The sequence below is a fragment of the Pinus tabuliformis genome, chromosome 5_2 (genome assembly GCF_031772625.1).
Source record: "Pinus tabuliformis cultivar Carrire ecotype Pingquan chromosome 5_2, CPIR1, whole genome shotgun sequence".
Classification (NCBI taxonomy): domain Eukaryota; kingdom Viridiplantae; phylum Streptophyta; class Pinopsida; order Pinales; family Pinaceae; genus Pinus; species Pinus tabuliformis.
Window position 1 is genome coordinate 181,209,929 of NC_142306.1, and position 12,599 is coordinate 181,222,527.

The window sequence follows — 12,599 nt, forward strand, 5'->3', positions numbered from 1 at the left end:
GATGCATTGATTTTAGTGTAGATGTTGATTTCTAATGGTATTTGATTTCTTGCACTATATGCGTTGATTTCAATGTAGATGATTTCTAATCCTATTTGATTGATTGCACTAAATGCATTGATTTTAGTGTAGATGGTGATTTATAATCATATTTGATTACTTGCAATAGATGCATTGATTTCAATGTAGACCTTGATTTCTAATAATATTTGATTGTTTTTACTAGATGCATTGATTTCAATGTAGACGATTTCTAATCCTATTTGATTGCTTGCACTAAATGCATTGATTTTAGTGTAGATGGTGATTTATAATCCTATTTGATTGCTTGCACTATATGCATTGATTTAAGTGTAGATGTTGGTTTATAATCATATTTTCTTACTTGCACTAGATGATGCATTGATTTGAGTGTAAATGTTGATTTCTAATCCTATTTGTTTGCTTGCATTAGAGGCATTGATTTCAGTGTACATGTTGTTCTCTAATCTTTTTTATCACTTGCGGATTGATTTGAGTGTAAATGTTGTTCTCTAATCATTTTTTATTACTTGGATTAGATGCATTGATTTTAGTGTAGACGTTGATTTCTAATTTAGGTTTACGGTTTAACATGTCCTTTTCATATAACCGATATGAAAAGATGAAAAAAGTAACCACGGTGTTCAGAGAAGTAATATTTTCATATAATCGATATGAAAAGATGACAAAAGTAACAAGGTTTACGATTTAACTTGTCCTTTTCATAGGTTTACGTTTTAACTTGTTATTTTCATATAATTGATATGAAAAGATGAAAAAAGTAAGCACGGTGATCATAGAAGTAATATTTTCATATAATTGATATGAAAAGATAACAAAAGTAACCAGGGCGATGACAAACATATTAATGATAAAATTAATCATACGTTCATTAGATTTTCTTTGGCCGCACTAGATCCATCATTCTATGAAATGCCCAGAGGGATCAAGTATCTTGAAGTGCAAACATTTTCTCATGTTTTTCACTCAAAAAGGAGGTTTTCACTAGGCTCTTGATAGATCGAGAATTAAGATCAATATAGACTAGTTATTAAACATAATATTAAATTATTATAATTTTTTTAAATAAATAAAAATAATGACGCATGTAAAAATCATATGATTTGCATTGACTCTTCCTTTCTATATTTAGAGGAGATGATAAGTGGGTGATATTACCTCAAAAACATCATGTATACATAATTAATATACTTTTCAATGACTTTTTTTCTATATTTCTAAGAGATAAGAAGTGAGTGAAATTACATCAAAAACATCATGCATGTGCATCCTTAATACATCATGCATGTACATCCTTAATACGTTAAATGAAAAACAAATGATTTCTAATGACATTTTTTTATATATATTATGATGAAGAGTTGTCAAAAAAATAGTTAATATATTAATATGAAATTAACTATTGAACAACACTCATGAGAACTCTTCAATGTAATGGAAGGATTTCTCCATGGCAAGAAGAGGGTCAAAACATAGTTAATATATTAATATGAAATTAACTATTGAACAACACTCATGAGTACTCTTCAATGTAATGGAAGGATTTCTCCATGGGCAAGAAGAGGGCCAAAGAAGTCTACACATATTACAAAGGGAGAAGGAAAGCTGATTTATTTAACCAATTCAAAATAAAATGGAGGCATGATAATTTATTTTCATGCGGTGTTGAAAATATAATTTAAAATTTATGAATGAGTTTTTGTTAATTGAATACTTGATTTTTTTATGGAAAAAAATAATATATAATTAAAATTTACGAATAAGTTTTTGTTACTTAATTTTTTTTGTATAGAAAAAATCAATACATATATAAAAAAGACTGAAATTTTTAATAAACAAATTATGAAATTAAAAGAATAAAATCAAAAGTAAAAACAAAAAAATCCAATAAAAAAATATTTTTGACTATCTTTCAAGAACATCAAAACAAAGAAAATGTTTTTAATAGACTTACAAATATGGTACACAATTGAAAGAATAAAATCAAACCCGTATAAATGTAAAAATATAAAAATAAAAATCAGAAAAGTTATTTTTCCTCAAAAACATCAAAAAGAAAAATAGCTCCTACCAAAACTTGGGTGAACATCCAAATAATAAACATTGAGTTAGAAAAATTTGTAAAGGCCAAGAAAGGATCATTTATTGGGTGAACATCCAAATAATAAACATTGAGGTAGAAAAAATTGTGAAGGCCAAAAAAAAATCATTTATTGGTATGGATGGAAAACAGGTAAGAGAGGCAGATTGCAAAGGAAAAGATAGCTTCTACCAAAATTTGGGTAAAGAGCCCAATAATAATCATTGAGTGAGAAAGAACTATGAAGGCCAAAACAGGAGTCATTTATTAGTATGGATGGAAAACAGATACGAAAGAGAGATTGCACAGGAAAAGAGAAATCAGATTTATTAGTATTGATGGAAAACAGATACGAAAGAGAGATTGCACAGGAAAAGAGAAATCAGATTTATACAAAACTATTTTACTTAACAAAATATAATTTAAAACCACCCTACTTTCTTCACACAGTGAGAAAAGCACAGTCTAAAATTTAAAACAAAATTTGTTTAAAACATAAATTTATTGGATATTTTTATTGCTTTTCATTAAAAAAAAATAGTAGCATTAGCATTTAAAAACCAATAGTTTTTTTAATAGAATTCCAAGTTCCAACACTTCCACGCGTAAAAAAACCGAGAAACAACGAAATCAGATCAAACACGACCAATACTTTGTGAAAATAGATTTCCGTTCATCTTTTAAACACGTAAAAACAAAAATAGACCAAATCAAACGCATAAAAACTTCCACCAAAAATGGAAATACCTATCTTGCGAGTCTCAAAACTTCGACCAAAAATCGGGTAACCTGCATCAAAATGGAAATACCTATACCTAGCTTGCTAAGAAAAGCTTGTGAGTGATTCCTCTTCAGCCTAGGTTACAAGTGCTCGAGCTGCCTTTCTGCCTCTGCCGCTGGTTGGGAATTTCGTGGGCAAGAACTAATCTTGGTCATGGGACGCACAATGATGGGTCCGATCTAAAGAAATCCCTGCATCTGTTTTGGGGTTTAGTTTTCAGAGTTGGCTTTAACAATGCTACAGAATTCCATGAGAGCTGAGAATAACAGTGTTACAGTGGCGGCTGTTGATATGATTACAGTGGAGCCGATGGTTGGGAAAGAGTTATATGCAGAAGACTTGTTAGGGGGTCAATATGGAAGGAGTTACGGGGACTTCCGTTGGTATAAGGTTGTCAGGCGCATGTGCAGTGTACATTCTGATGAACCTGCGACTCTGGAATGTAAATATTGTGAAAACCATTGGTCATCCAAGCACATGCATTGTTGTAGACAATGTTTCATCGAGTCCTGGAACCAATTAGAGCTGCACAAGCAGACACTCGGGCTCCACACAGCTGAAGAAGTAGATGAGCACATCACATCTGTGGACAATCGGGAGATGGTGTCAAGCTGGGGACGTTATACACCCACCGAGGAGGATATAGGCAGCGTATTATTGCTGGAATGTGCAGGCGAGAAAATATTGTATACTCGCCCTGTTATTCCCCTGCGTCCTCGACGGATGATGAAAGTCAACAGTCACTGTGGTGGGCGGGCTGCAAGTTTCGCCTGTCAATCATTCACAATCGTCACGTACAACGTGCTTGCTCAAGAGTACGCTACTCCTGAAAAGCACCGCCTCTGCCCCCCATGGGCCCTTCAGTGGGAGCATCGTGGAGAAAAGTTGCTCACAGAGATAGTAAAATATGATGCTGACATCATCTGCCTGCAGGAGGTGCAGCGCAATCATTATTCAGAGTTTTTCCATCCAGAATTGGCCAGACATGGATATGCAGGAGAGTATCAGGAAAAACAGAGATCAGGGGACCAAAGCCAGACCGTTGATGGCTGTGCTACTTTCTACAGACTGGACCAATTTGAGCAGTTAAAAAAAGAATACATCGATTTGAGTAGTTATGCTATAAACTTGCCCGGTCGATTTCATAAAGACAACATTGCACTGAATGTTGTCCTCTCTTTCAGGAAGACTGGTCACTGTCTCTGCATAGCCAACACTCACATACATGCAAGTACGAATAACGGAGATGTCAAACTGTGGCAGGTTTACTACTTGTTGAACAAGTTGGAATCATTTGTTCAAGAAAATTGCTGCGATCAACTTGTACTATGCGGGGACTTCAATTCTGTGCCTGGAAGCGCCGTTCACTCACTTCTTACCAAAGGCCATGTCGATTCCGGTCACAGGGATTTGGCTTATGATCCAGATGGTGTATTGAAACCTGTTGAGAAGTTTCGGCACACACTTCCTCTCGTCAGTGCTTATGCATGTTATTTTAGATGCAATACTGTGGACCGGGCAGAAATTGTGAAGAAAATGGATGTTGGCACACGGGAGCCTCGCTTCACCAACTTCTCCTGCGACTTCCGAGGAACGCTCGACTACATATTTCACACTGCGCCGAATTTGAAGGTGCTATCGCTGCTGGAGCTGATTGATGAGGATGAGAGTCAAGTGAAAATTTATGCACTTCCTTCACCTCACTATCCCTCTGATCACATTGCAATTGCCGCCAAGTTTCAGTACATTATGAAAGACCCTCGAAAGCTGCTGTTATGAACAATTGTGATAACGACAATAGGTTCAAGTGAAAAAGTTTTGTAGTTTGCCTGGTTAATTGCAATAACAACAATGCCTTCGAGCAAAAAAGCTTTGTAATTTGAGTGGTTATATGTTAATGCATGACAATGGATGCGCATTTCAGTGTTCTATTGTGTAAAGTTATATATTGAATCGCTATTTTAGATGTGCTTTATTCTACACAGGGTCTTAATGTGATTTAAAATTTGGCATGAGAAATTTACAAGTGATTTTTGTTTTCCCCTTGTGTCGATGTTAGAAATTTACAAAGGCTAGAAATGCTTATCAACATTTCCTTTGACAAATTTTATTCCAAAAATAAGCACCATGATAAGTCATACCAAACTAAATCCATCAACTCATTCAACTCTCTTTATTATTTGGTGGTTGCCACATGTGTAGACCCCAAAAATTAATGTGATATGTTAGATTAATTTGGCTGTGATATGTTAGATTAATGATATGTTAGATTAATTTGGCTCGAGATCAGTGGATCTATATTTTTTTAGTCTCTATTTATCTTCCACTTTAGCAATAAAGATCTCATTAGAAATTAGAAAAGGGTGGAATAGGCCCACAAACCAACTACTTTGGCATCAACTAGAATAGAGTAGATTCTTTATATTTTCCCCTCCTAAGTATGAAAAAGTGATTGTGAGGGCCAATGCTTAGAGTTCTAGATGGTCAAATGAGGCATCGATTATAGGTTAAGCATTTATGTGAGGTATTAGATATTATGTAACCAAGTTGGAAATTGTTGAACCATTGTATACGAAATCATCTTGTTTAGGTAAACTTAATTCAATGAAAGAGGTTAACATTGGTGGTTTCACCCATGTGGTATTGGTGGCATAAGGATTTTAAGAATTAAAAAAAATAGACGTTTCTTTTCAAATTCATGTAACTCTTATGGCTATGCCATTTAAATCTCCTCATCCAAGTATTCATTAAATAAAGAACTTTTAACATTAATGTAATATACTTTCCAAACAAAATGTGCAACAATAAACATAATTAACTAGAAGGTTACCATCTTTATACTTGGATGAAAAGTTTCTTCATAATCTACTCCTTTAAACTATGTACATCCTTAACAATGTTTGTATTTATTGAAAGAACCATATGACTTCTATTTGACTTTAAAAATCCACTTACAACCTATGGATTTCTTCCTTGGATGCAATATTGATAGCACCTAAGTCTTGTTTTTCATTAATGCATCATATTCCAACTTCATGGTAGCTTCCCAATAATGTTTTTATTTGATTTTTTAATGTGTTAGGTTTAAACACCTATAAAACAATAGAAGTTAGAGAAAAATTTATATATTGACCATCCATTTCCTTTGGTAATTCATCTTACCACACATAAGACATTGTGTTACAATACCACTTTTGAATCTTGTGTTGATGTTCCTAATACTTTTGTGAATAATCCTTCTTTTATTCATTACATTCCCCATGGAGTTAGACTCCTATGTTGTTTTCAATTCTAAGCTCTGTTTGATTTCAACACTACAAATCATTCTTAAATCAACAACAACTATCCATATATTTGTCATTGTCAAAGAATAATTGTATTTTCTCACCTACAACAACATCTCTATCAATCATAATTTTGCTTATGGAGACAACTATTCTTTAAACTTCTCATTATAGCCAACAAACATGTATATCTTTCTTTTTGCATCTAATTTACTTCTTTTTTCCCTACAAACATGTGCAAAAGAAATACAACCAAAAACATGTAAATGACTTATAGAATGTTTTCTACGTGATCATTGTTCCTTAGAATTTTGATAGACATTTAGACCATGATATTCACTACTTCCACCCAAAATAGATATTACGCATTTTGACTATGCAACACACAACTTGACATATCCATAAATATCATATTCATTCATTATATGGCTCCAATTTGTTGCGGAGTGTATGGGGTAGCATATCTCCCTATGCATACTTCCCTTGTGTGGAATTCCTTGAGCTAAGTTGAAACAAACTAACCTCATTTATCAAATCCAAGAGCTTCGAGCTTTATCTATTTGCTTTTGTACCAAATATTTCCATGCTACAAAGTTTGAATAACAATCTAACTTCTTATTCAGAAGATAAACCAACATTTTCCATGATAAGCCATCAACTAGTATAAGAAATACTTAGATATAGATCTTCTAGGTGTCATCAACATGTATAAGGTCCAAAACACTTTTGTTTTTCCATACCTTGTTAGTATCAAATGAATGTAGAAGCTATTTTCTCATATAGAGGCATATGCATACATTTTGACATCCCTAAATAGAAGGACCACCGTATTAGTGTTGTTGAGTTTAGATAAATATTGATAGTTTAGGTGTCCCTGCCTTTTATTCCAAAGTACACTAGTATTATCTATTATCTACCATGGCTAGTGCATGTTTCTTCATTTTCTCTAAACCATATAATCCCTTTCACCAATACCAGAAGATATCTCCTTGTTATCATGACCATAAATTTATTTCCTTTAAAGTTCATAAAAAAATTGGGACTTTTGGTTATCTCGATAATAGAAAAAAAAGAATCTTCACATCGAGAACACATTTAACATTTTTTTTAAGGTATAAAAACATTTCTTATTTTGATACTAACATCCCACATAGATAGTAATTCCAATTATCGCCTAAAGAGATTGATTCTTTATGGCTCTTATGTCCAACAATACTTACATATGAGTTCTTGCGCAATGTGTAATGTTGAGATATGTTTGAACTGAAATACAAGGTTGTAGATTTTACTGATTAAAGTTATGAAGCCAAAAATGAAAAATGACCCACTACTTCTTCTTCATCATCCCCATAAAAAATATTTTCATGTCTTGATTTATTCTAACCTCTTACCAAGTAATACTCTCTTTCTTAACAACTTCTATTCAAGTGTCTAGGATTATCACAATAATAACATATAAACATACATTTCTTATATACATTGTTACTATCATTTCATGTTTCTCTTTGCGTTTGTAGCATGCACTGGATGCATTCTCTATGGTGGATGAATTTGGTGCCTCTCTAACTTAATCTCCTATCTTTAAGTAGAAAAAATGATCATAGCTAGATGAAAACATGATTTTTTGAGTATCGCCAAGAAGATGCAATCACTAAAAAAATGAATAAAATGAGGGTGGTAAGCTTATCATTAAAAAATTATTCATATATTCATCATCTAATTGCTTCCTAATATCATATTGATTGATTCTCCTCCTTGCAATTTCTTGGAAAACAAACGAGTATTCAAATACAATGTTTGTGTAGCTTATAATGCTTGAGAAATATTTTTAATAGTGCGTCATAATTCTAATCCTATTTTCACATTTCTTATCCCTACAATAAATTTCCTTGTAATTTAAAATTGTAGAATCATTAAATCTTCATTATGTCTTTTTATCATAGTCTTAATTATAAATTTCTCATATTTTTTTTTCCTAGCATGATTTGATCAAAATATCAAAACTCACTAATTATTAACATGTTATGATTTTATAAAATATATTTCTTTCTAATAAAATTTTCATATTCTAAAAATACTAAATGACATAAAGTGTAACTATTAACATGTTAGCAACTTTGAACAATAAATTTGAATAATATTTGAAATTACCTACAATTTTCAACATTTTCAAGTGCATCAGTGTTAGCTTTAGCATGGGATATCAATGTTCTAGTCAATTCACAATATGCAATTGTGCTTCGAGATATTTACCGAGTGCTTTAAATAATGGTGATTTGGAAATTTTGGTTTCTTACTCACCCAAAGACAAATTATAAGAGCCTTTAATATAAAAAAAAAAAAAAAAAAAAACTTAAATAATCCAACAATACCTTAAACATATTTTTTCATACATGAGCACTTTTTATTCCGTAATACCTTAACTAGATTATGCTTATGTTGATTATTAATTTTTGGGGCAATGAAAATTTCATCAAAGAAGATGGTGTTGGCCACAGATCAAGGAAATGATATTTATCTCATAATGGTGGTGTAAATCTTTAATGGGAAGGAGTGAATATGAGAAGAATGAAAGAAAACTCAATATTAAAGAGGGTTGGTGTTGGCCACAGATCAAGAAAATGATATTTATCTCATAATGGTGGTGTAAATCTTTAATGGGAAGGAGTGAATATGAGAAGAATGAAAGAAAACTCAATACTAAGGAGGGTTGGTCAATCTACTTCCTATTATAAGAAATTAGAAAATAGGCATCTATTACCAAAAAAAAAAAAAATTAACTAAAAGAAAATCATAAGAGTATCTAAAAATATTAATCAAAGGTAGTGAGTTTAATAGCGATGGGATGAATCGACTTATTTACAAGTAAAAGTCCAGCACTTGTTGACACATTGGAATATCTAATAGCTAGATTATTATTATTTACCAACTTGGGTAGCTACTCTATTTAGTGATCTCATGGCTTATTCCCACAATTGTTTCTGCTTCATCCAAAAATGATACGTAGAGATTTGAATAAGTATTGAAAATCATTTGTGGGAAATGTGATTGAAGAAACTAATGTTAATTATCTCTTCCTTTATGCTTAATGTGCTTAATCCTGGTAGATGTCATAACGATGATATGAGAGTGAAGGTGAAGGTAAATTTGAATGTGAGAGTTGAGGTGGGATAGATATTATGAAAAACATAAAGACAATATGATTCCAATGATTAATATTTATTAAGTAAAATTACATTTTTTTTTGCTAAAAAATAGTGCAAATGAAATCTTATGATCAACAAGTTGGGATAATATTTTTCAAGGGATGCATCTTATTATCAACTTGCTATAATACCATAAAGAAAAATATAATACAAATTTTAATTTCATTATCAATAATGATTAGGCGTTTGATATGGATATAACCTCCATGGAATATTCTATATTATCAATGATAGCATAAACAAGTAAAATGTTGAGATTTATCTCCAAAGTAGTTATGAAATGTTCTCCTTTTAATTAAATTGATTAATTAAAAAAATGTCATATGAATAAATGTCTTTGAGGTGAGTTATGATATCTTGGGTATGTGGTATTGAAAAGCCATGGTAATTGGCCCATGGTATCGTAACAAAGTCTATTTAAAGATTAAGAATTTCCATGGTGAAGTGGAGATAAATATAGATGATTAAGAATCTTGTTCTATGTTTTTTAAATGTATGTGTGTTTAACTTATATATTAATTATTTTGTAATTAATAATTTTAATATTAATAAAGTTATAATTTAATTAGGTTTTATGGTTTTTGTAATTTTAGGAACGTGAGATGTATCATGAAGTAGGTATTTTGATCTTTATTATGAATTCCTACTGCACCAGCTAAATTCCTTTGGACTTTTTTCAAGGAATTGATCCATCTTAAATTTTGATCTACCAAGACACAAGATGAATCAAATCTCTTGTAGTGCAAATATTTCAATTTTTATTATAATTATTAGATATATATTTATTTTTAATTTAATATATTACTCATATTAAATATGGGTAAAGAATTTTTTTGAAGGTATAACTTAAAATATTTCTTATTATAACATGAACATCCAACATAGGTAGTAAGCTCAATTATCACCTAATGTCCTTGATTCTTTATAACTCTTATATCCAACAAAAATTACATACCAGTTCATATGAAATGTGTAACGATAAGATATGTTTGAATTTAAATAAAAGGTTGTAGATTTTATTGAATGAATTTGGGAAGCAAAAATTAAAAATGACCTATTTCTTCTTATTCATATCCTTCAACAACCTTTGCATGTCTTAATCTATTTTAACCTCTTATTGAGTAATAATCTCTTTTTAACCATCTTTATTGAAGTGTCCAAGTTGATCACAATATGACATCTAAACATATATTTTTTAAATACATTAATACCATTTTTGTGTTTCTCTTTTCTTTTCTCTTGTACCATGCACTGGATGAATTATCTATGGTGGATGAAGTTGCTGCTTCTCTCTAATTTAATTTGTTTTCCTTTTATAGAAGAAATGCTTATAATTTGTTTTCTTTTTGTAGAAGAAATGTTTATAGACTACATTATCTATGGTGGATGAAGTTGATGCTTCTCTCTAATTTAATTTGTTTTCCTTTTGTAGAAGAAAGGTTTATAGACTCAAAAATATAAGTTTTTGAGTCTCCCTAAGCATATGCAAACAATAAAAAAAATGAATAAAATGAGGGTAGTAAGCTTAGCATCAATAAAGTAGTCATATCTTCATGATCTACTTACTTCATAATATCAGAAAGTTGGATAAGTTGGATCATCTTCCTTGCAATTTCATGGAAAACAAACAATTTTTCAAACACTGTGATTGTCCAACTTATAATGCTCGAGAATTATTCTTGATAATTGGTCATAAGGATAATATTATTTTTACATTTCTTATCTTTGGAATTAAAGCATTTGTAATTAACAATTTTAGAAAAATTAAAGCTTTATTATGTATTTTACCATAGTCTTCATAATCAATTTTTGGCTTCTTTTATTTTCTTATTATGATTTAATCAAAATCTCAAAACTCACTAATTATTAGTATTTTATAGCTTTATAACTTTATAAATTGTAATTCTTTTAATTAAACAAAGTCTTTCGATAGAAATCATAGGAGAGAATTTTTTGGCCCACATGTTTCGAACTAGCAAGTGTAATTCTTTTAGTTAAATTTTTATATTCTTCAAATACTAAATAATAAAAAGTGGTAATTATTAACCTGTTATAATTTAAACAATAAATTTTAATAATATCTCAAATTAGCTACAATATTCAATCTTATCAAATGCATTAATGGTATCTTTACCCTGGCTTTCAATGTTCTATTTAACTCACAATATGTAATTATGTCTTGAGATATTCAACCTAGTGCTTTAAATAATGGTGATATAGAGACTTTTATTTCTTACTTACCATAAAGCCCTGTTTTAAATAGGACAAGAAAATTATATTGATCTCATAATGGTGGTGCAAACTTTCGGTGAAAAGGAAAGAACATAAGAAGAATGGAAGAAAACTCAATAGAAAGAGAGTTGGTCAATCTACTTCCTATTATGAGAAAGCCGAAAACTATTGCAAAATTAACTCAAAGAAGAATGGAAGAAAACTCAATAGAAAGAGAGTTGGTCAATCTACTTCCTATTATGAGAAAGCCGAAAACTATTGCAAAATTAACTCAAGGAAAATTGAAAGAGTATCTAGAAAGATAAATCAAGCTAATGCATTTGATAGAGATGGGATAAACCGACCTATTTACGAGTAAAAGTTGAGCAAATGTTGGCACATTGAACTATCTCATGGGTAGACTATTTACCAACTTGGGTAGCTAATCTATTGGCACATTGAACTATCTCATGGGTACACTATTTACCAACTTGGGTAGCTAATCTATCTAGTGATATCATGGCTTGATAAAATTGAATGGTGGTTCCCTCTCACAATTATTTGTACTTTATCCAACAATGATTTGTAGAGATGAAGTAAGTACTAAAAATCATTTGTGGGAAATTTAATTGAAAGCACTAATTCTAACAATGACTATATTTATGTTTCATGTGTTTAATCTTGAAAGATGCCTTAATTTGACGTAAGAGAGTGTGAGGCTAGAGGTGGGTTGATATTAGGTAAAACATAGATAATGATTACTTCTAATGATTAATATAAATTAGTCTCAATGTTAAGTGAAGTTATGAAATTATTACTAAAAATATATGAAAATGTAATTTTATGATAAGTCATGGTATTTTTTTCTTGGGCATATGTTATTGATAAGCGTAATTGGTGCATATTATTATAACAAAGTCTATTTACAAATTAAGAACCTCCATGGTAAAGTGGAAGTAAATCTTCATGGTTAAGAATCTTGTTCCATGCTTTCT

The 12,599-nt window shown here is 30.8% G+C and overlaps 1 protein-coding gene across 1 annotated transcript; it reads left to right on the forward strand.

The window, feature by feature from the left end:
* Nucleotides 1-3,137: 3,137 nt before the first annotated feature.
* On the forward strand, nt 3,138-4,682 carry LOC149158145 (carbon catabolite repressor protein 4 homolog 2-like). The gene has a single exon (XM_089433898.1). It carries the CDS (start codon nt 3,138-3,140, stop codon nt 4,680-4,682), a length of 1,545 nt encoding a protein of 514 aa, XP_089290024.1.
* The last annotated feature ends 7,917 nt before the right edge of the window (nt 4,683-12,599 follow it).